Source organism: Citrus sinensis, chromosome 6 (genome assembly GCF_022201045.2).
Source record: "Citrus sinensis cultivar Valencia sweet orange chromosome 6, DVS_A1.0, whole genome shotgun sequence".
Taxonomy (NCBI): domain Eukaryota; kingdom Viridiplantae; phylum Streptophyta; class Magnoliopsida; order Sapindales; family Rutaceae; genus Citrus; species Citrus sinensis.
Genome location: NC_068561.1, coordinates 15,709,951 through 15,733,536, shown reverse-complemented (window position 1 = coordinate 15,733,536; position 23,586 = coordinate 15,709,951). Strand labels below are relative to the sequence as shown.

The following is a 23,586-nucleotide window of genomic DNA, read 5'->3' as shown; positions in this document are numbered from 1 at the left end:
CAAGTAATTAATTTTTTTAATAGACTTATTAGTTTGATTCATTAATTAATTTTTTAAATAAACTTATTTCTTTTATCAAATCTTTTACTTAATGAATGCGGTTAATTTTGATTTACTCCCTAATAAAATTAACTATCCGCAAAATACTTCCAAACTATTATAAACCCGCCCCCTGAACATACGATAATTAAGACTAAGCTGCAGTTTAGAATAATCTGGGGATATTTTGAGAATAGTTAACTTATTAGAAAGTATACTGAAATTAAACGTAACAAATAACACAAAATTGAAAATAAATGGAGTTAAAAAAAACAAAGAGTCAAAGTGAATCCCAAGTGATTTTGACTCTTGAGGATTTACTTATTAATTGAATACGGCTAATAATTCATCCATTACTTATTTTTCTCCACCAAAATGTACAGTGGATGTGAAACCATGTCTTCACAACAAAGTTGGAACTTTATATCTTGAAAAGGAAATACCAAGCAACCTGAAGGGAAAATCAATAATTTCATTTTCAATCTATTAATGGGATAAAAATCCCAGAAAAAAAAATGACAATTATTTGAATGTTTCTGAGTTGCTAAAACCTCTTTTCGATCATCAATTGGTTGTCTCTTGCCGACACTAACTCATCTGAATTGCTAAAATGAGGAGAACAATGACATGCAGAAACTTTATTATCTCTAAATAACTTCCATGGCAATTGCCGATGCAAAATTCATAAACTGAGGATTGATCTTCATCTGTAAGCTTAAGATGATGATTCTATGCTTCTGACAAATTTTTTGGCCTGTCATTGAAAAAGAAAAGAAAAAGAAAACAGGAGAATAGTTAAGCAAGTTGTCCACGAAGAAAAGAGAAACCTAGTGCACACCTGCAGGCCAGTATGCAGGTGCCCACATACAAAAGAGAAATTCAAGTGATTTGGGGAACCCTAGTCCCCAAATCCTCATTATACCACCATTATGTAAGTTCTTATTTATGCCAACACAACAAATTCCCAAGTCCACAGAGTTGTAAGAGTTTTATTTGATATCATGTGCTTGCCACAGCTGTTAAATGGGAATTTGAGGACTAGTGAACTGACTCTTAAATCTTTCTCAACCATTGGGCTAAGATTTAAGACGTAAAAGTGACAAAGATGACAAAGGGTAAAATGAAGGAAAATAAAAAAAATGGAGAAACATGTGTTGTATGTAGCTTGTACCTGCTCTAAGGTTAAAAACATGATCACATTCCAAGATCCTAGTCGTCCAAAGTTTGGTAGGAAACCCTTATAAAATGCCAACGGCCCCTGCAACAAACATCAGACGCTGTAAGCTCAATGTCTTTTATTTTGGACTTCCTGCCTTCAACCATGTCATCAACTGATGATTAGTTAATGAAGGAAAAAAGTGCAACACTGAACTGGTTGTATTTTCGTAATAGGAAGTGTGATAATGAATCATCTCCCTAAAACAAGAAAAAAATGTAAAATGAAATTACAGAATGGGCATACATCATTCTTCAGAGTCTTAATGAAACAATCCAGTGTGCTCTTATAAGCAGAATCCCCCATCATCCTCGACTTAACCTGTAAGCAAGAAAAATTAGAGAAAAATACAGAAGACCAAAAAATTAGCAGGATGTGAAGACATTAAGAGAAGGCGGCATACTAAACCAGGACACATAAAAAGATGCAGCCAAATCATTCACTTCCAATATAGGTAAACGAAAATCAGGTCACAATCCAAATATTCTCTCATATGTGCATACTTCAAGAGTATACCACCAACAATATTGCTTACAAAAGTATAGATGCCGAAACAAATTTACAATACCTTACAATCTTAGCAACAACAAATATGTACATGCTACACGGCATTAACTACACAATCAAAAGTAGGAACTCCAAACTACTAAACCGCATATCTATTTGAGAGAAATCAGATGTTAAAGTAGTCAGCATACCACATCAACAGGGGAACCAATACAAACAGCGACAAAACCAGCTCCCAGACCAGAAAGGAGATGAGTGACGACGTTATCTGTGAACCCTGGAATTTTCAAAATTGTCTGTATTGAAACAAATAGTTAGAGCTTGCATAAAAAGTTGAAATCTATCTGAAGAAAGAAGTTCAATGAAAATGACTTCTAATGCACTGAGTTTACCTGCTTCACTTGATCATAGCTAGCCAGTTCAGCAGCATTTATGATAGCATTTCGTGCAACATTGGGTCCAACTCCAGTCCAAAGAGCCGCAAATCCTTCCTAAGAGTTGCAAAACTGAGTTAGAAACACAGGATATAGTTAAACTTATGCCTCCATATTGCTCTTTCTCCCCGGTTAGATGTACAACCTGTTTCACAATTGTGGAATAAGCATTCAACGCTCCACTGTATCGCCTCGGTACACCAGGAGGCAATTTTCCTTCAGCTTGAAGTCTGACTTTCACAAGATCAGTTGGATTTGCGATCATGATCCCGAGAGCACCTGATGTGGAGATGAGACATCTTAAGGATTCAGAAGGCAAAGGAATTGGTACAAGCATGAATTAGAGCATTTCTTGAGAAAGATATATTAAAACACACACACACACACATATATATATATATCAATCTACTTGCATCAGACATAAAATCTGATAGGAGTAGATAAGACTTCTACAAACGTGCAAAACAAAATACAAATCATCCACCATTATGCTCACCAGTTGTAAGTCCTGCAAGTATTTTCTTGCTTAAAGGAACGTCTCCAACAAAGTCCTTGCCCACATACAGTGTCTTCACCTGTCAAGCATGCACGGGATATCAGCAAGTGAACAAAAATTCCACAGTAACAAGTGAACAAAAGATATAGATTCAAAACTCACAGGCTCATACAATCCAATCCTTAACCCTCCAAATAAGCATTGACGATGTAATCCTGGAACAATGCCTTTCCAGAGAGACACCATACCTTCTTCCCTAGCTATGGTGGCAACTGTACCCAACATACCCTTGTACTTTGGCAACGCCACTCCATCCCCCGCGACAGGTTTCTTTTGCAGCTGAAGCCTAACTTTAGCAGTGTCCAAAGGAATAGTACAAATCTACATCATAACCAAGTAAATTGGTATGTATAAGTACTTCAAAGCCTATATGCTCAAAATACAACAATTGAAATGACAATTTAGCTAGGGAATATGACACATAGCATAGTTAATCAACCAGCATAGCATCTTCTCCCAGCTCTATACAATATATAATCTTACACAACATGTCAAACTTGTTTAATCTCTAAAAATTTCGGGCTACAAAAAATCATTCATCACATTCAAAATCTTATCTTTGATGCGTTAATACAGAATTCAAATATCAAGAAACCCATAAATTAAATCAAAATCCAAAATTAGCCCAAAATATAATGATAACCATTCGATCAAATGAAAAGAATTTGCAAGCAAATAAAAGGTACCCCACAACATTTTTGACCCATTTATGCGATATATTACAAAAACATCAAAAGAATCTGAGATCACAACAAACCTCGGCAAAGCAAGCGGCAAAAGCGCTGCTGGCGAAAGTTCCGGCTAAAGAGATGTCAGATTTAGCCTTGGAATCGGCCACCATGTTTTTAAGGCAAAGAAACGAGCGTAATCTTTATAGCGAAACAAAGAGGAAAGCTGAGATTTTTAAGATAAACAAATTTGTAAAGACAAAAGAAATGGGTTAAGGCAAATTAAATAATATGACTCGTTTTGTGTTTGGGTACGAGAATCTCCGGAAAAGCAACCATCCTAATGAAGTTGCACAATTGGGTCCCTTTCACTTTCTGTTCGTGCTATGCGCCATCATCAGTCTTTTTGCACATTTTATGTCGTGCCATTGCTTGCCAATTTGGCAAATAATTTACTCATAACTGAGACGGTAATTAATTCTTCTTATCAAGGTTTTGTCTGAATGAAGATATAATCGTTAAAAACATAGACCCATTCAAATCAACTGTTATTCACGAGCAGCCGCGTTTAGGGGTGATGGAGACATTTTGATGAAAGATTGTCAGATAAAAATGTCATTTTATGAGTGGCTGACTAGATGCTGATGTGTTCTTATTGGTCAACTTGAGCAAATTAGGTGTGCTGTGTTTAGATAACCATGCTGGACTAGTTCTCCAATTAAGAGACAAGTTACAAGATAGGCAATTTACAGTCAGCAAATATTTGGCATGGTGACTTTTATCATTTCAGTCTTTTCAGAAGCAAATTTGAGAGAGAGTCGGCTTATCTTGGTCTTTTAGTTGTATGTTTTAATAATATTTATGATATGATTTGTTTCCCTTACAGCATACAACTAACAAGAGCAAGAATATCGATGGCCAAATGGGCCACTTGATTGATGATAGTGGGTCGTGTAAGAGCACATAAAGATGCCCGGTTCCATCTGCCTGTCACAGGGACCGAGCCGAATGTAAATTAGTTAGTGGATTTGGGATTTGAGTCAGAGTACCATTTTTGTTAGGATTAGATAATTCACAAGATATTGTGTCATTTCAACATGGAGCAAGAGCTCCAATGACCATTTGATTACAGGGATTATTAGGCATTTAGTTAAAAACAGAGTTCGTGTGTTTGGATACAAAGAAAATGTATGAACCAGAGAGAAAATGTTGAGAGTATTCGAAGAGCAAAAATGAGAAAAATGATTTGTTATATTATTGATCTTGATGACAACTGTTGTATATATACATAATCTGGAATGGTATACACGCGTTGTGTATGTGAAAAACAAAATCAAGGCTCAGTTACTAAACCGTTATTAACAACTAAAACTAACCAGCTGACTCAGCAAGTTACACATCAGCAATACTAACAAACAAAAACTAATTAGCTCGTTAATTCTATAACTCCATAATATGAACTATCTTAACAGCCCCCTTCAAGCTCAAGGTCTGGGAAGAACATTGAGCTTGGACCTAAGATAGTTAAATTGATCAACAGCTAATGGTTTAGTGAGGATATCGGCAACTTGTTCACAACTAGGAACATGGTTAATTTCAACTTCCTTTCTAGCAACATGTTCTCTGATGAAGTGCAAATCAAGTTCAATATGTTTTGTTTTTGAGTGGTACTTTGGATTGCTTGCCAATGCTTCAGCACTTTTGTTATCACATTTAAGTTCTGGAGTCTGTAGCAGCTGCACTTGCAGCTCTTTGAATAAGTATGTAATCCAAAGTACTTCTGAAGTAGTCAAGGCCAAAGCTCTATATTCAGATTCTGCTGTACTTCTGGAGACTATTTGCTGCTTCTTGGAAGACCAGGAAATGAGATTGTTGCCTAAGTAAACACAATAGCCTCCAATTGATTTCCTGTCATCCAAATCTGATCCCCAGTCAGCATCTGAGAATGCTGTCAATGTGAGCTTTCCAGTGTGATAGAACTGCAAACCATAATTTGCTGTCAACTGAAGATATCTTAATACTCGTTTGCAAGCTTGCCAATGAAACACAGAAGGAGCTGTGAGAAATTGGCTAAGCTTGTTAACAGAAAAGGCTATTTCAGGCCTTGTCAAAATGACATACTGTAGAGACCCCACTATGCTCCTATACAGAGAAGAATTTTCAAAAGGTGTCCCCTTGTCTTTAGTTAGCTTCTCAGTTGAGCTCATAGGTGTTTGACATCCCTTGCTATCCAGCATCTGTGCCTTCCTAAGTAAATCACCAATATATTTGGTCTGAGAAAGATGAAGTCCTTCAAGTGATGGTGTGACTTCTAGACCAAGAAAATAGTTAAATTCCCCAAGGTCTTTGAGGGCATATTCTGTTCCTAACTGATGAACAATTCTTTCCACAAATCTGGTATGTGATCCAGTGACTAATATATCATCAACATAGATAATAACTACAACCAATTCTCCTTCAGTGTGTTGGATGAATAAGGAAGTGTCTGATCTGGAAGTATGAAAACCCCACTGCAACATTGAGCTCTTCAACTTTTCATACCAAGCTCTCGGAGCTTGTTTGAGTCCATAAAGAGCCTTTTTCAGTTTACACACATGAGTAGGAAACTGAGGATGAAGAAATCCCTCTGGTTGTGACATAAACACCTCTTCACTGAGAATGCCATTTAGAAAGGCATTATTCACATCAAGTTGTCTTATAGGCCAGTGATTCATAACAGCAAGGCTCAAGATGACTCTGATTGTGCATGGCTTAACAACTGGACTGTATGTTTCAAAGAAGTCCACACCTGGAGTTTGATGAAAGCCCTTTGCAACAAGCCTAGCTTTATGCTTAGATATACTGCCATCAGGGTTGTACTTGATCCTAAACACCCATTTGTTACCAATAATCTTCTGTGCTGCTTCTTTAGGAACTAACTCCCAGGTTTCATTGACTTGCAAAGCATCAAATTCTGCTTGCATAGCTTGCTTCCACTTTGGATCACTCAAAGCTAATTTGACTGAGGTAGGTTCAAGCTCTTGTGAAACTGCTAAGTAGGATTTAGGCTTGAATATGCCAGCTTTGGATCTTGTGACCATGGAATGAGTGTTATGAACAGGAGGAGAGATTTGTGTTTGAGTGGAGGTAGAAGGATGATGTGTTGAGCAGGGTTCTGTGTTTGTTGGTGGAGGAGTGGATGATATACTGTGTGAGGAGATAGAAGGTGATGTGTGTAGGGCAGTAGAATCAGAACCTGCACCTGAATCAGGAATGCTTGCAGATGGATATGTAGAGCTGCTGTCTTGAGAGATGGACTGATAATTCAGAACTGCAAAGGGATTTTCAGACTGTGGAAATTTAGAAGATGAGCTGACAGTTTTATGAGAGGTAAACAACTCAGTGTATGGAAACTCAGACTCATTAAATTGAATATTCCTTGCAACATAGACTTTTCCAGTAGGATCTAGGCATTTATAACCCTTGTGAATAGGACTATAACCTATCATAAGACATTTTTGGGTATGGAAACTGAGTTTATGCTTGTTGTAAGGCTTGAGCAGAGGGAAACAAGAACAACCAAAGGTCTTAAGAAATTGATAGTCTGGTTTTCTGTTATGAAGTTTTTCAAATGGAGAGATGTTGTTCAAGACAGGTGTTGGTAATCTATTGACAAGAAAGGATGCTGTATGAAAGGATTCCCACCAAAGAGAAAGAGGCATTTGAGCTTGAGCAAGTAATGTTAGCCCTGTTTCAACAATGTGTCTATGCTTCCTTTCTACTACCCCATTTTGGTGATGTGTATGAGGGCAACTATGTCTGAAACTTATCCCTTCTTGTTGAAGAAATGTTACAAAGCTTCTAAATTCTCCCCCCCAGTCTGACTGTACAGATTTAATGGAAAGGTTAAATTGTTTTTCGACCAAGGTTTTGAAGTTTTGAAAGGTTTCTAAGGCTTCTGATTTGAAAGTTAAAGGAAAGATCCAACAGTATCTGGTGTAATCATCTACAAAGCTGATGTAGTATCTATATCCATGTAAAAAGGAGGGCATGGGAGATGGTCCCCAAAGGTCAGTATGTATAAGCTCCAGGGGTACTGAGGTTTTAATTCCAGTTGAATAAAAAGATAACTGATGAAGTTTTCCATACTGACATGCATCACAGAAATCAGGTAAAGTTATAGAAGACTTAAGAGACAAATGAGGTATAATATTTTTCAAAGCATGTTTGTTTGGATGACCAAGTCGTTGATGCAGTAAGTTTCCACAAACAACAGATTTGGTAATGTTTACATGACTCTTAGAATTTACTGATTCAGTACAAGCTTTATTTTCAGCTTTATTTGACAGAACAGAAGCTGAATTACTAATAACAGAAATCATTGATCTAGGTACATAGGCTAGAGAACAGGATTTGGAAAGAAAGGTATCTTTTGACAGCAGCTGATACAATCCTTCTTTAGCAATCCCTTGAGCCAGATGCACAGTCTTCTTCTTGTCCTTAATGAAACAAAGATTGGCAACAAACTCAATGGTTATGTCATTATCTTTCAAAAGTGTTGAAATACTAATGAGGTTTTTGGTTATTGCAGGCACATATAAGATGTCATTTAAGTGTAAAAGTGAGTCACATGATGTATGAAAGCAAGCATATCCAATATGTGATATATTCAAACCTTCCCCATTACCAACATGTAATAGCTGATTACCTGAATACTCCATTCCCATATTCAGATTCTGCAGATTGTTGGTGAGATGGTGAGTAGCACCACTGTCCAAGTACCATCCTTGATCAGCTAAGCCACCCTCTGAAGTTGTGAGAAAAGCAGCTTTTGTGTTTGACTGATAAGGGTTGAAGTTTGAGGGTGGATATGCAGGAGTGAAATCTTTGTTAAACCTGTTCCTACACTCAGCTGCAGTGTGCCTTGGCTTGAAACAAATTTGACAGATGACAGCAGGAGAATTCTGAGCACCTTTGTTACCATTAAAGGCACCATTCTGACCAAATACACCATTGCCACTGTCATTCCAGTCACCTCTTCCTTGTCCAGAATAATTCCTGTTGAAATTGCCATTATTCCAGTGATTACCATCAGACCAATTACCTCTTCCTTGGCCTGTAACACCTCTGCCAAAACCACCTCTTCCTCCATTATTGCTATTATAGCCTCCTCTGCCACCATTGTTCCCATTCCAGTTGACATTTTGATTCCAGTTACCAAAACCTCCTCCATTATTATTATTGTAGCCTCCTCTGCCCCCATTATTTCCATTCCAATTGGCATTTTGGTTCCAATTACCATAACCACCTCCAGTATTGCCATTAAATTTCTTGTTAGGTCCAGTCTGAGCCATATTGGCAGTATAGTTCAACTTAGCTTCTTTATTAGCATTTTGTTGATTACTCTCTATTCTAGCCTCATGAGTTAAAAGCATAGAATATGCTTCATTTACTGACATTTTCAACATATTAGCTTCTATGTATACAACCACAGGATAATATGGCTGTCCTAATCCACATATCAGATGAGTTATAAAATCTAGATTGGTTACAGGACTTCCAGCCAAAGCAAGTTCATCACTCACAGCCTTAAGTTTGCTAAAATACTCAGTGATTGTCATTGATCCTTTTTTGAGATTATTAAGTAGCATTTTCAGATGTACTTTCTTAGCACCTGTTTCTGATCCAAATTGTTCTTCAATGTTAGTCCAGAGTTCATTAGATGAGTTAGAATTTACCACTAGACTGAGAATTTCAACACTGATCGATGACATCAACCAGCTCAACAGCAACTGATCCTGCCTTTTCCAGTTATTGAACTCTGGATTTTCCTGTGGCTCAGCTACAGTTACTCGATCTGAACTTAAGCTTGCTTCTTCTTGATTGTGAAACTGATTTGGACACTTTCTAGTTCCATCAAGAAGAGATTCAAGTCCATTGGCTCGAATTGTAGAAAGGATCTGAGATTTCCAGATTGTGTAGTTTGATCTGTCTAATTTGATTGGATTTGTGAAGGTAAAAGAAGAAACAGTTTGATTAATGTTTGGATTTGAGCTTAAAGAAGCCATGGCAGCTTGGATCATAGCTCTGATACCAAGTTAAAAACAGAGTTCGTGTGTTTGGATACAGAGAAAATGTATGAACCAGAGAGAAAATGTTGAGAGTATTCGAAGAGCAAAAATGAGAAAAATGATTTGTTATATTATTGATCTTGATGACAACTGTTGTATATATACATAATCTGGAATGGTATACACGCGTTGTGTATGTGAAAAACAAAATCAAGGCTCAGTTACTAAACCGTTATTAACAACTAAAACTAACCAGCTGACTCAGCAAGTTACACATCAGCAATACTAACAAACAAAAACTAATTAGCTCGTTAATTCTATAACTCCATAATATGAACTATCTTAACAGTCCACACAATTGTACGTTGCAGTGTATAAGCAACTAATCAAAACTCAAAAGGGAAAAAAGATTATTTGACAAGGGATCAGAGACTAATCAAATAAACAAAGAGACAAGCACAGTTTTGACACAATCTCTGAAAGAAGTGATAAAACAGTCTACTACTTTTATGTACTTGGCACTGTAAATTGTTGAGAAATCAGACAAAGAACAAGAAATTAAACCTGATTCCCCCCCCCCCCCCCCCCCCCAAAAAAAAAAATTGTTGCCAAATTGGCCTGAAGGCAAGAAGTAGAAAGCCCAAAATGTTTCATCCGTCTTCTCCACTACTTGGCAGTTGGCACTGGCCAGAGGCTTCTTCGACTGGGAGCTTGTGTTAGAGCAGTGGTTGCAAGAAGCTTTGACTGAAATTCAAATAAATGGAAACAAGATTAGTTATATGAGTGTTCCTGCATTATGATCCCATAAAGTAGTTTCATTAGTACCTCTTCTTGGCTTCACTATACAAAACAAGCCCAAATACTGTAAGTTAATATCCCGTCATCCCAATTCATCGACACAGGATTTCCAATATCAAGATCGACACAACCACGGCAACAACCCCTCTAGCATTTCCTAAAACCTGTAATAACAAGCAGAGTATTTACATTCATCTTCATATAGCTATAGCATATATGACTAATTTCACTGGACAGGGCTGAAAAAATGAACTGGAAGACTTGGATGCATTCCTGGAGAGTCAACGCGCTTGTGTTTTTAGTGACCAAAAAGTTGGTCAAGTTTACAAAATATACCAGTGAAGAATTGAAGAGCAGATACCAAACCATTTTAGCGTCTTCTCTTGCAAGAGATATTGTTTTCCCCAGTGACATTTTTCTTTATCAACAGAGTTGCAGGAAGTAAGAAAAGAACTGCTATTGGTGCCATGTACATAAGCAAGTTCATTGAGTTTAGTTTTTCCTTGGAAAATTATTTTGTTCAGTTGATTAGCTATTTTTGTCATTCTATAAGATCGTGGGAGAACTTAACGGAAGATATTTAATTAATTAATTTCTTACCCTTCTGAAGACCGCAAAATTCCCTGATGCACTGAATTGAATGCCCTGGCAGCTGTAGCCGAAACACACATGATAAATCCAAACAGATGAAAGTTGTTGAGTGCGCGATTAAAGAAACAAAAAAAGCAGTCAAGCATTTTGGCTGCAAAAAGAAGTCAAGAATTTTGGCTGTCAAATAATCGGTGCGCAAACGAAGAAGCGACATTATTTGATTGTTTAAGCCCACAGTATTGGAATTTTTTCGGCAAAACTTTTTATAGCTCTCATTTCATAGTTTGGCATCCCAAATTGAAAGCATTGCAAAAGAAGTATTCAAGCTTTCAAAATGAAGTGAAATATTTTTAAACGTGTAGATATATTGTACGAGTATTTGCTTAGAGTGATCTTGGAAAGGATTTCAATTTCCTAATAATGGTATCAGAACCATTTGTTTAACTTTTGGTGTCGGGCTATTATTCAAGTATACAATATTGTTTATGTATACAATATAATTTAAGTATACCATGAAACCCGTTCGAATGGTGCACGGTAAAAAATAAGGTCAAAATGGAGGGCATAGATGTATTAATTTTAAGTGGTATATTTTTTATAGTGGAGTATAATAATTTTATATGTTGATAATTACGACTGTTGGTAAAGACAATACTTTATAATAATAATTGTGAATTTTTTTTAATTATGATGGAGATTATTGAAAGAGTGATTTAAAAAAAAAAAATAAAGTACTTTGGGTGCAAAAAGAAGTGAAGAATTTTGGCTGTCAAATAATCGGAGCCGCAAATGAAGAAGCCCATTATTTGATTATTTAAGCTCACAATATTGGAATTTTTTAGGCAAAATTTTGCTTATAAAAAGAAGCTCTCACTTGAGAGCTTGGAATCCCCAAATTGAAAGCATTCAATTGGTGAATGCAAGACAAGCATTTGAGCTTTCAAAACGGATTGAAATATTCTTAAGTATGTAGATATGTTATAGGAGCATTTGTCTCCTTAATATGTGTATTACGAGTTTACTTTGTTAAAATAATATTTTTCAAGATCATATATTTAGGATATGGATTGCTTAGAGTTACCTTAGAAGAAATCTGGGCGGTGAAAAACTAACTTGGGGCTCTCAATTAAACCCAAAAAGGTGAAAAAAATGTAATATGAAATAAAGGGAAATTAATCAAATCTATATTGAATCAGAGCTAATTAAAGGCTGGAGCTTCTGGATATGTTATATACATGTCATTTCAACCAATTCTTTACCACAATTATGTATAATCCTGTTGTTGGCTATCAACAAGTTGATTAATTTGGGAAATGCTAGATCTTTTCAAAGATCGTTTGAGAGATCGATCCAAATTGTGAATATAAACCGCAGCACTTTCTGTAATTAATTAAGCAAAATAATCTTCCACATATTTCTAATTTATAAAATTAAACAACAAAATTTTCTACGCACACAAACTTAAAAAAATAATAATAATAATAAAAGATTGATTGAAATTTGTCCGTCATCTAGGAAATGATACCAATTAATTTAAAACTATCACTCATACATGTTTGCCATTGTTGTGCTTTTGCCTAAAGCGCTCCAACTAAATTGTTCGATAAACATCCATATAGCGGCTAATGTTATCACTTACTCATTGTTGTTTATTGATCGGATTTTTGTGGTATTTTTTAACGGTAAGTAATTACTTAGCACATATTGAATAACAATCCATGAGACTAAATTCTATTCGTGTTTTGTTAAAAGCTCTACACACGGCACAAGATCAAGATCTTTAAAAAAAAATATTTGTGTAGATTAATTGATATGGGGTTGTTCTAACTTAACCAAAATCTTCGGTTCGAAACTTGAGAATGCAGCTGCGTTAAATATTTGTTAGTAGAGTTTTACCGCCCTAATGGTTCTACCCGGCTCGAATCTGGATTAGTCGGAGCCCAATGTAATCTTTGGATACTAGATGGTTTAATACACCGAAAAAGAAAATATATGTATATATACACACTCTACATACACTATGAAATGTATGTTTTTATTTATTTTGAATAATTATCATAGTTATTTTAATTCATATAAACGTCGTATATATTAAGTACGTGCAAGGTACTCTAGAATCTCTTTGCTTAACAAACTAAAGTAAGATCGCAAATTAAAGAATTTACCCTCCTAGCCACGGTGACACCAGCAACAGCAGGAGCAAGAGTGGCGTCACCAACCCAAGCCTCCCTCTTGTTACTCATCAAATAAGCAGAAACCGCGGTGAAAAACGGCGTCATGGCGCCAATCGCCTGGTTAAACGACACCAGAAGGAACCTCAGAGACACGTTCCCAGAAACCACGGAGAAACAGAAGAGAAGAGAGACAGCACACAGATCTTCAGCAACTGCTTCTGGGAATTTACTCTCTGCATGGGAGCCACTTTCATTACAGCTACGGCAGCGTAGCTCAAAAGCAAGCACGCAGTCATATGACGCATTGTTAAAAGAACCGGGTACTTGAACCCGTAGTTGCTGAGCAAGCAAGTACTCCTTTAACAAAAGCACGCCGATGTTGGCGCCGTACTATGCGAAGACGAGCCCGACTATGGGTCATGGTATCGGGTTCTTAACGGGTTCGGGTACTTGCAATTGCATGGTGTTGTTTTAGGGATAGAGATGCGAGATTAATTAATTAAAAGAATGTGAATTGAAAAAGCTGTAAAGGGTTTTACGTTACGGGGGTGGCAGGTAAATGCATTATGCATGCAAGATTGATGGAGAGTGAAGCCTGGGAATGAATCATCGGACTGTTGCATGCTGTCTGGTGTCATTTGTTTTTTCAAACGTGGAAGTAAACGGCAGCGGGTACATATGTTTCGGGTAATTTTCCAGTTGAAAAACAGTTTATTCAAAGATGCGTTTTTCATCTCAGTTAACAGTTGAAGAAGACGCACACGGCTGGTTTTGTATTGTTCATCTGATGATTAATGTTACACTTACAGAGTTTCCGTCACAGTCTCACAGATGATGTCAAATGCGCAATTCACACGTGGCTGTGAGATGATATAAGATAAACAATCACTTACCAATTGACAGTTTGTTTCACGGTGTAATGTCGTATGATTTCGATTCCTGTATATTATCAGCACTTTAACCGCTCATTTCTCTATTCTATTTCTGGGGTTTGCTTTCCTTTCTGGAAACGGTAGAATTGTGAACCAATGCTAGAAAAGTCAATACTACATAACTTAACAAGAATGATGGGAAGAATACATAGCTTGGCGGCCTCCCTAGTTAGCAACAACGAAGGCGCTAGACGAACCGGTGAAATGGCTGATTGAGCCAAAAAGAGACTTCGATGCACCAAAATGCCTTATTCTATACACACCAGAAACTGCTGATTCTGGGATCTTCCATTCCATAGTTGCGTGACTTTGGGGACTGAGTTTTGCAGGCCTAGACCACTTAAACTTGAGGCAAAAGTCGTCGTCATCATAAGCCGGAACCCATGCATTTTGGCCTTGCAGAAGTTCCACAAGTGCAAATGTGCCCTCAGTCATGAGGTCATTCCTTGGACAGGCAGACCAGAATGTGACTGCGACCATGTCACCTCTCTTGAACGTTGAATTCTGTGGGACATCTGTTTTAACATCCCCAAATTTCACACCAAGAGGGGTTGCATCCACAACAACGGGGGGTAATAAGCTAATTTGCTTATCAAGGAGATCCGGGGGTGGTGGCCCCGGCATAACAGTTTGGCCAATAATGAGAGCTGCCGCTAGTTTCTTGAACTCCTGAATGTAGGCACTCAGAGTGTGTGGACCGTAGAGAGTGGAAGCTCCCTGAGATAAAGTGCAAGTCACAAAAAGATCAATAAAAAAAAAATTGCATGTTCCCTCTGTAGTATCTAGAAAAGTGAATGAATTAACAGGGAAATTCCCTGTTTTGGTGATGTAGTAAAAATTTTATATAAGAATTGTTTTCACCAACATTATAGAAAATGAGGCACCATTGACACGAACCTCATATCTCTGTACTTGATACTCTTCAAAAGTGGTCACATACTGTGAATATGTGTTTGTTAGCCCTGCAATGACGATATGGACATTGCTGTTGAATTGACCTCCGCCCCCAGAGATGAGCGACATCTTAATAGCATCACGGAGACGCCTACCAGCCATGGTTGTGAATTCTGCAAGGACCAGTTGATTACCATTAGAAGATCTAGTGAAGAATTCAAAAACCACCACAGAGAAAAGAATATACTACTGTGTGTAAAAGAATCATGCCATGAAAAGATTTAACAGAATTTGGAACATAAAAGCTACAGACTGAAGCAACTAACTTGAATAATAAAAGCTGAGACCCTACAAGTCAATAACATTTGGTTTCTTCAACTTAATACCATTGACTTTTACGGGTGAATGATTGAAGGAACATGAGAGAAAAAAAAACAAAAACAAAACAAATTCCAATACCTCCAGGCACGTTGAGAATGACAAGTTGCCCTATTCGAAGAATTTGAACTGGAAGTATTGAGGGCTGCATGATCATCAAGATAAAATTGCAACCAGAATTAGATATCAAGAAGAAAGATACAGCAATCCACCAGACAGGGCAAACATAACACTAGATATGTATTTCATCGGAAAGTTATCAATTCAAACAAATAGTTGTAGGTATTTCAATGCGTGGACGTCGAAAAATAAATAAGAACACAAACAAGTAGATTTTCAATGAGTTATAATGTATGACAGTATGAACTGCCATACGGCCCATACCCTGTCATGGATTCTAGTCTTGCATTTGCACCAGTCATGATGTGAAATATGATGCAAAACAGGGTACTTGTGATTATTTGAATAAGGACACTGAAACATAACACTCAACTGCAGGCTACTCCATATGAGTGTGCGAAGATGTGTAGTCCTAATGGATAAAGTGAATTAGTTGTGGCTACTTCATCACATATATCAAGTGCAACCTAAATTGAATACCTACCGCCCAGTCATATGGTATCTTCATTTCACCAGTGTCAAGCAGAATAGGTTTTGGATGCTGACACTTGACCTGTTCCTTACTTGGAGCTTTCAGCACATTCCTCACCAGCTTCCAGAACGGATTACCCTGAAAGAACATTTAATGGAGTTTAAAATCCAAAAGAACATTTTATTATCAGACCATACACCTGAAGTTTCTAATTACCTTGTCATCTCCTTGCGTAAAATCAAAAGCTCCAGGTCCGTCAGTTGTTCCTGCAGCAAAAGCAAAACCCATGGCTGCTGGGCACGTTTTCACCACCTCAGTGCCGCCACCCCTTTTAGGAAGTCCTACCTCAAGGTTGGAGAAATCAACATAGGCATGTTTGTAGCCAACATTGCCAGTCAGCTGCTCCGTTGCTGTGTTAAACAGTTCCACAGCTTTTCGGAATTGCCGTTCACCAATAATACAAGTACTCTCAAATTCATCAGGATAACTGCCAAAAGATCATGAATGTTAGGCTAAAACAAATTGAAGAACAGAAATCTGGGATTGATCTAGTTAAGTACCCTGGTCCCCGGCCATAGCACAACTCATTTTTCCCATTGCATGTGCTGTGATTGAAATCACATGGTAGTCCACTGTCTATGCAAAACGCACCAAGAACATTTGGGCTTACATCGCCGCAATTTGATTGACAGAATGCAGAAACAAATTGAGGTTTGTCAGCACGCTTTAAAGCATTCCTGACCCTGCTTGCAACACTTAAAGACCTTGTTGCTGGTCGTCCTTCAGAACGCTCAAATGATGCAGCAAGTTTCATCAATTCATTGCCTGGTTCAAATTGACTACAAACTCAGAAAATGGAGATATTTCCTGCTTGCTTAGGAATATAAGGCAATATGTAAGATGGGTAAGTCTTACCTACTTTTGTTATTGTACAAGAATATTTTTTGGTTGCATTGACTCACATGTTTTAACACAAAGTTAATATTATTAAGACCATATACAAACAGGATAACCTTCCAAAAAGTTTATTTAGTCCCTTGCACATAAAATATATTTCTATTTCACATAAAATATATTGCATTTTAAGGCAGCTCAGATTCTGTTAAAGTTTATCAATGAGTTAGGCTTCATGTTGGCTTCCCAAGCAAGTACATAATAATCTGATTTAGTTATAAATTTGAACTGGTTTCACTAAGCCGGTGGATCTATATGCATGTGTTGTACTTGAACAAAAGGAATTCACTTACCATTTTCAAGAGGATTATGAACTAAGTTTGAAATTCTTCGAGGAACTCTGTCAGTTCCAGGGTTGTTGGAATGTGGGCTGTTAAAACCATTGTGAGAACCACGCTGTTCAAACCAGTCCTCCATAAACCGTGCTGCAGCGCCTTTGTTGTCACCACTAATCAATGGATTTGTACGACTCATAGAAGTTCCATGAGTTGCAAACCAGTTAAAGCTACCAATCGGACCCCACTCCTCATTTACAAACTTTATAAGGGTCATTTCTTTATCAACATCATACTTATATTTACTTCTCTCAGCTGCAGGGTTATTGAGGTAAGAACTTGGACTACGGTTCACACCAGCATCCAAGAGCTCTCCTGTAAAACATTATGGAAATTTAGAAGGGATAGAAAGTCTCAGAATGAAAAAGGCCCATATTTTTAAAAAAGTGGATGGCGAAATGAAATAAAATCTACCCTTGCCCAAAATCCTAAAAGCCATGAGAAGTAGAACAGTGAGTAGGGCGCATGCTAAAAGGGAACATCCAAAAATAAGCATGTTTTTCATCCAAGCAAAAATCAGTATCAGATATGATCAGGCTACGATTCAGCAAAGGGAATGATTTTGAGACATTTACCTTTGTTAATGTAGATTGAGCCTGGCTGAAGATTCTCATGAGCTTGAACAATGCATTTCTCGATGCCATCAACAAGGGCATCAAATGACTGGCGTACAAAACCAAGGGATGTCACAATATAAACAACATACTGGAGGTAGCCTCCAGGTCCAGCATGAGTGTGAATACCGCTAATAGCAACATTTTGCTCTGTATACAGATCACCATACCTATCAAAGGAAGGCATAACATGAAATTGTTCAACCAGCTGGATAAAACAGAAGCAAACTGAATAATCTTTTTTGTTTTTGTTTTTTTATGAGAACTGAATAATCAATTAAAGAGTATGAATACACATATATTCACAAGGGGAACTCTAATTCTTGTGTTAAACATGATAAAACTTTCTTCGTCGGTACTTAAGTGCAACAAAAATAAGTTCCCAAAAAACAATGAACGATTCCATCCCCATACTTTGTTTTGAAAGGTCATAGACAATTATTTTTACCTTGCTTTAAGTCTCTCAAGTACTTTAATCGTAACAAGTTGTGAGGCCATGCAGGCATCAAGATTCACAAACACTACACGGTTTCCCTGAGGTTCAGCCACAATAAAAGTACGAGCCCGCAATCTGAAATGAACTCCAGACGCAATCTGTTCTGCGCTTGCATATCCCATCATATTTACATCAGCAGCCGGACCAGTTATGTCATAGCTTCCAAGACCAATCAAATAGTTGGACGCTGATGATGATCCTCCAATATTTTGCATAGACAGCAACAGAAAAACTGAAAGCCAGGTGACCACAGGTTGCCCCTCCATATCAAATTGAGCATATATATCTCAATATCTCAATTCATACAATAAGTATCCTGTTTAAATCAGAGCAAAATTAAACACCATAAGCACTTCAACTAACAACAAGAAGGCCACTTCTCAAGAAAGGAAGAAAAAAGAAAAAGAGAAAATGTTGAGATATCCCTAATCCGCGATCACGTGATTTGATAACAACTTCCCATCCAATCAACGAAAAGATCAGCACAGTTGTAAGGAAACAAATCCACTACAAGTTCAATTCATTTGTAAAACTGACAATAGCTTTTAAAGAAGGTTAAGTGTACTAACTTTAAAATAGCTCGCCTGGTTTAAGTAGCAATATGGTTGATTTCTTTTGCTATCGCCCCAGAATAAGAATATGTGTGCAGTACATCCACTAAACTTCTACTAGTACCCACCCACTCGAAGCAACAGAATCGTAAAGAAGAAGAAGAAGAAAGCTTTACTTACTTGGCGGTAAAGATTTGTGATACCAAATCACAAGACAAGAATGTGAAAATTAAACTGAGTTGAGAACATATAGCTTCATTAGCTGTCAGCTGTCAGCTGTCACCTGTCTGAATATATACGGACACTGCGGATAGTGTGAAAAGAAAAAGCACTCAAAATAGAGGGGAAGAAAAAAAGGTTCGTAGACGTGGGGTCAGCAAATTATTTAAATGGCTAATTGTCTTGCTCCTGGAATGTGTACCAACACGAAGACATGAACGTTTGACGTCGGGAGCTACACAGCGCAGCAATTAGAAATCTCGTACAAAGAAACAAAGCCTTTTATCTCTAAACACAATTATTATAAGTTAAATGAAGCCGTCTCACGCACGTTTCTTTGAAATAATCCCAGTTTACGCGCGAATTTTGGATGTATTGCCTTGGCCGGTATTTTCAGTATTTTGACTTCTAATTTGTTACGGATATTATGCTGTTTATCATTATTATTATTATTATTATTATTATTTACATTTCATGTACGTGCTCTCCCTGACCATTAACGGATTAACATAATCCATTTCATACTTGTCCCCAGGCATCATATGATAGTGGACGGTGGTGTGCCATTAGATGATAATAAAGAGCATGAAAATCTTTGGTTTTTCTTTTTTAAAAAAATCTTTTTCAGATTATTTTGAGATGTGGTTTCGTGATTGGAGTTGGTAAAGAAGTGATGAGGGTAGTTGAGTGGCACCATTCAAGTAATGGCAGCAAAGCCATTCCCATTCATTCAATTCAAGCCTCCACTTTGGATTGTTCTGCCACATCGTCCGGCCGTGATGGTCCTAACTTTCGTCCCACTCCCACAAAACAATGGTCCACGTGTGCCGCGTGTGGGCTATTTCTGGGTTTTTTATTTTACCATACAATTGAAAGAAAAAACGTACAAAAATTATTTATACTGCTAAAACAAATTAGCATTTAGCATCCATTTTTTTAAGTGGCTGGGGTCGCTGCGACGGGGCACTCAGGTATCAAGGTGTAAACAAATTGTTCCGCAAGAGGCTATTGGATCCTGCGCTCGTACTAATTTCTAATTAGTAAAAGCTCCGTTAAACTTGGCACCTCGGCATTAGCAATGGCGCAGCACATTCAAAAATTGATTCATCCACGTATAATTAAAAAACCAGGTATGGCGTTCACGGTTCAAATTGCTGCTGTACATCCAATGTAAATGTGACTTAAAATTGCAAATCTTCAGGTATAAGTGAATTGTTGGTTTACTGCCGAGAAAATTGGGTATTTACTATTATACTTCCACTCTTGACAAATATTTTAACCGGTTACCCAAAAGACATCACAAAAAGGATTAACCCGGAACTGGTACCATTGCTTGAACAAAGACCTTGGTAATTTGGTACGACCCAATATAATGCGAAAACTACAAAAGCAGTCAAAGTGGTACTTGCTTTACAGCTCAAAAGGGCAATGATTTTGTTTTGCGTACTTCCATAGAACAGCCTCAAAGCTCTAGAACCATGAAACCACATTTGGCCTACAAAGACCAGAGTCGGACAAAAAAGAAGCCAATGGAAAAACCAACAAGTCACTTCAACTCCGGCTCACATTAATTATGTTAGTGATTCTATTTCACCACGGCAATCATTTAGACCGGGACTTGGGAAGCTGAAACCAATAGCAATATTTAGAGATCAACTTCTCCAGTCTGAATATCACCATATGACTTTGAAGATAGTCTCACAATTCAGAACAGGTACTGTTTCCAAGTTGATATACTGCTTTTTTTTTCTTGGCTTTCCTAAGATATAACCCCACCAGACATGAAAAATCTCTTTTAAAAACAAACAGAAATCAATATCTCCCTACAGCTATATGAAATACCAAATTTTGGCATTTCGATAAAAACGAAAGAAAACAGAACCATTCTACACCATAAAATTGAAACCAACATATTAAATATGCAGTTTTAGAGACATACAGCATTTATAGATGCACCAAAAGGAAGGCAAATGATAAAGTAACTTCATATCATGATAAGAAAAATTCAAAACAAAAAACTAAGCATTAACATTAAAATTAATGTTCCAAAATCCACACTAACAGTAGCAAAAGCCAAAACATCTAGCCAGTATAACTCCCAACTCCAAAATCTTGCAACATAAATGTTAAGCGAATAAATCCCAAATTCAGAAGGTAAATTTCACTTGTTGATCGAGTAGCTTCTCGAACCATGCTGCTGCAAGCCAAAAGAACAAAAACCAATGTCAGACGTAACCAATAAATCTGAAACTTTCAATTGCTGAGAATCAGCACTCCAATGACCAGGGATGCTAAACCTCCACAAATACTAACCATCAAATCAACATAAGGAAAACAAACAGTTTCAATTCTCAACCATATTTCGCCAATTAAACAAAGACGCTAAATGTGAATCCTCAAGTTCAAAATAAAGATTTCTATTTACTTCTAATTTTCTTGAAAAACAAACCTCATTTCATAATCCTTGCTTTCTAATAGCAGACGTGTTAAAAAAAGATTGATCCATTGCGTTGATTCGTTCCAATTCATTAATTAAATCAGGTAGAAATATCAGAAAAAAATAGGAGAGCGTTGTTCTTTTGAACAGTTTTTCACAAACAAAAAAGTTATCCTTTTCCCCAGACTCAAAGGAAGAATTTTTTCTTTGCTGAAAGGGTTTAACTAGTCAAAGCATGCAAATAGAGACAGTAGAAAAATTACATAAACTTCAATATCTGAAGGATGATAAATGCCATTACTCGGTGAAAACTGAGCCCATAATACTACTGTGATTTCACCGCACATGCTGCTGACAGGCTAAGTCTAAGTAAGTGCGCACACAGACATAACAAGAATGGATATTCCTAAACGACAAATAAGATACAACGTCAAAAACAAGCACTAGTGCTATCAAAATCATACTAAAAAGCAAAGAACCATTTGCCTGAAAATTACACAAATTATCAGCTATATTCAATTACATATCAAGGCAACAATCCTATCTGTTAAGTCAAATGAAAAATAGAAAATGCAGAATAACAGGCATTGTTAACATACCTCATATGTTGCTGGGATACATGAAAACCCTAACTCTATCTCCCTGTTTGATTGGGGAAAAAAAAAGCTCAGCAGTCAAATATACCTATCAAAACCCCACAAAAACAATGAATAAATTAATTAAATAGTTTATCGTACCATGGATTTGGGAGGGAGATTGGACTTGAACTTGGCGCGAACGACGCCGCTGTTACCGTGAGATCTGGCAACTTTTCCCCAAATGCAACGGTAGTGGGATCCGTTCTTCTTAGTCTTGGCCTTGTAAATGTAAGCCAAACGCTTGCCGCAGTACCACGCCACCTCTTCCTTTGTGTTCACTCCCTCGACCTGAATCAGTGATGTGTTTGGATATTGGTTTGATTTTGACCTTTTGTATCCCAGAATTGTTCCTCGAACATAGAGTCTGCGAAGAGAAAAACAAACAAGTGTGATTGAGCTTTAAGAAGCTAATTGGACGGAATCAGAAGTTCGAGAGAGGTGGCGGACCTGACGCGCTCGCCTTGCCTGCCCTTCACCATTGTTTATGATTGAAGCTCTGCCCACCTGCTTGCCGCCTGAGTCTGCAAAGAAGAAACCCTAGTTGGAGGACTTAGGGGATGTGCGAAAAGTCGTGTTTATATCCGAAAGGGAAATTATACGATGTGGGCGATTGTATAATGTGACCTATGTATGGTGATGTAAGGTTTTGTACACGTGGACAATCTTGGATAACAATGGAAATGCAGTAAAACTACTTTCGGACACTCATAAGGACGTTGCAGCCTAGCCTTGTCCTCATAAGAATTATGATGAGTGCCAATTTTTTTCTTTTTTTCTTTTTAAAGGAAATGCCAAAGGTTAATAACTTATATTTACAAAAATTCTTCTTTTCGAAAAATATAAAGTATTGCTTTGTTTTACAATTCATCTTGTAGTAAGTGGTAATGTCACGTGGTATTGTTCAGTTAATTCTTTTTTTTGAAAAAAATAAAGTATTATTTTATTTTACAATTTATATTGTAGTAAGCGTTAATATCATGTGGCGCTGTCTAATTAATTCATAGTTTAAATATTATTCATAAAAAGTTATAGAACTTTAATATGTATTAAAGTATTCACTATATAGTGGACATTAGTACTCATTAGATCATGTTTTTATTTTGCATGTGTTATTGAATTTCTAAAATTAGCTTAATAGAGAGGAAAAGACGAAAAAAAAATGAAATACAAATCATTTTTTTTCTTTCCATTGCATGACATTTTACTAATTTAGTTTTTTCTTTATGTAAACTATATCAAGATTAATTATTTTTGTTGCATTATTGAAACTAGAAATAAATAAATTATAAAAAAACCAAAGATGAAGGTAGTGTTGTAATTTATAAATTTAATCCTAACAGCGGCATTTGCTTTTTTATCTTAAATCTGAATAGAGTTAATTTGGTTTGAATTCTGAATAGAAGTGAATGTCTGAATCTAAACCATATATTTATTTTTCTTGTCTGAATCCTTAAAAATAAATATTAAGTTGTTTTTTTAACTTAAAAAACTAAAAACTAATATTTTTATATTT

General features: G+C 36.8%; 3 protein-coding genes, 1 long non-coding RNA gene and 1 pseudogene across 6 annotated transcripts; all 5 read right to left on the bottom strand.

Moving 5' to 3' along the window:
- Positions 1-302: 302 nt before the first annotated feature.
- On the bottom strand, positions 303-3,909 carry LOC102607255 (mitochondrial uncoupling protein 1). Of its 2 annotated transcripts, XR_003066025.2 has the most exons (10): positions 3,510-3,909; positions 2,855-3,073; positions 2,693-2,771; positions 2,342-2,475; positions 2,155-2,253; positions 1,954-2,058; positions 1,502-1,576; positions 1,211-1,297; positions 591-793; positions 303-490 (listed from the first exon to the last, which is right to left on the bottom strand). XR_003066025.2 is itself a non-coding variant. In XM_006480882.3 (9 exons), exons 1-9 carry the CDS (start codon positions 3,591-3,593, stop codon positions 755-757), a joined length of 921 nt encoding a protein of 306 aa, XP_006480945.1. In that variant the 5' UTR covers positions 3,594-3,909; the 3' UTR covers positions 492-754. The 2 variants fall into 2 exon arrangements, 1 of the variants encoding a protein (XP_006480945.1); XM_006480882.3 differs by lacking the exon at positions 303-490 and having other exon boundaries at positions 492-793.
- A 5,565-nt stretch (positions 3,910-9,474) lies between these two features.
- LOC127902979 (uncharacterized) lies at positions 9,475-11,002 on the bottom strand. The gene is made up of 3 exons (XR_008055692.1): positions 10,869-11,002; positions 10,296-10,432; positions 9,475-10,214 (listed from the first exon to the last, which is right to left on the bottom strand). It is a non-coding gene; the product is annotated as an uncharacterized LOC127902979 (long non-coding RNA).
- Positions 11,003-12,955: 1,953 nt separating this feature from the next.
- LOC127903117 (probable sugar phosphate/phosphate translocator At3g11320) lies at positions 12,956-13,671 on the bottom strand (annotated as a pseudogene).
- A 394-nt stretch (positions 13,672-14,065) lies between these two features.
- On the bottom strand, positions 14,066-19,253 carry LOC102606781 (neutral ceramidase 2). The gene is made up of 10 exons (XM_006480881.4): positions 18,798-19,253; positions 18,181-18,544; positions 17,694-17,902; positions 17,077-17,433; positions 16,390-16,654; positions 16,046-16,316; positions 15,842-15,967; positions 15,319-15,382; positions 14,863-15,032; positions 14,066-14,682 (listed from the first exon to the last, which is right to left on the bottom strand). Exons 2-10 carry the CDS (start codon positions 18,492-18,494, stop codon positions 14,131-14,133), a joined length of 2,328 nt encoding a protein of 775 aa, XP_006480944.1. The 5' UTR covers positions 18,495-18,544; positions 18,798-19,253; the 3' UTR covers positions 14,066-14,130.
- A 1,707-nt stretch (positions 19,254-20,960) lies between these two features.
- LOC102631168 (60S ribosomal protein L35a-1) lies at positions 20,961-22,685 on the bottom strand. Of its 2 annotated transcripts, none has more exons than XM_006480878.4 (4): positions 22,521-22,685; positions 22,173-22,437; positions 22,035-22,077; positions 20,961-21,195 (listed from the first exon to the last, which is right to left on the bottom strand). In XM_006480878.4, the coding sequence occupies exons 1-3, from the start codon at positions 22,550-22,552 to the stop codon at positions 22,036-22,038; spliced, it is 339 nt and encodes a 112-aa protein (XP_006480941.1). In that variant the 5' UTR covers positions 22,553-22,685; the 3' UTR covers positions 20,961-21,195; position 22,035. The 2 variants fall into 2 exon arrangements, with proteins under 2 accessions (XP_006480941.1, XP_006480942.1); XM_006480879.4 differs by having other exon boundaries at positions 20,961-21,192.
- Between the last annotated feature and the right edge of the window lie 901 nt (positions 22,686-23,586).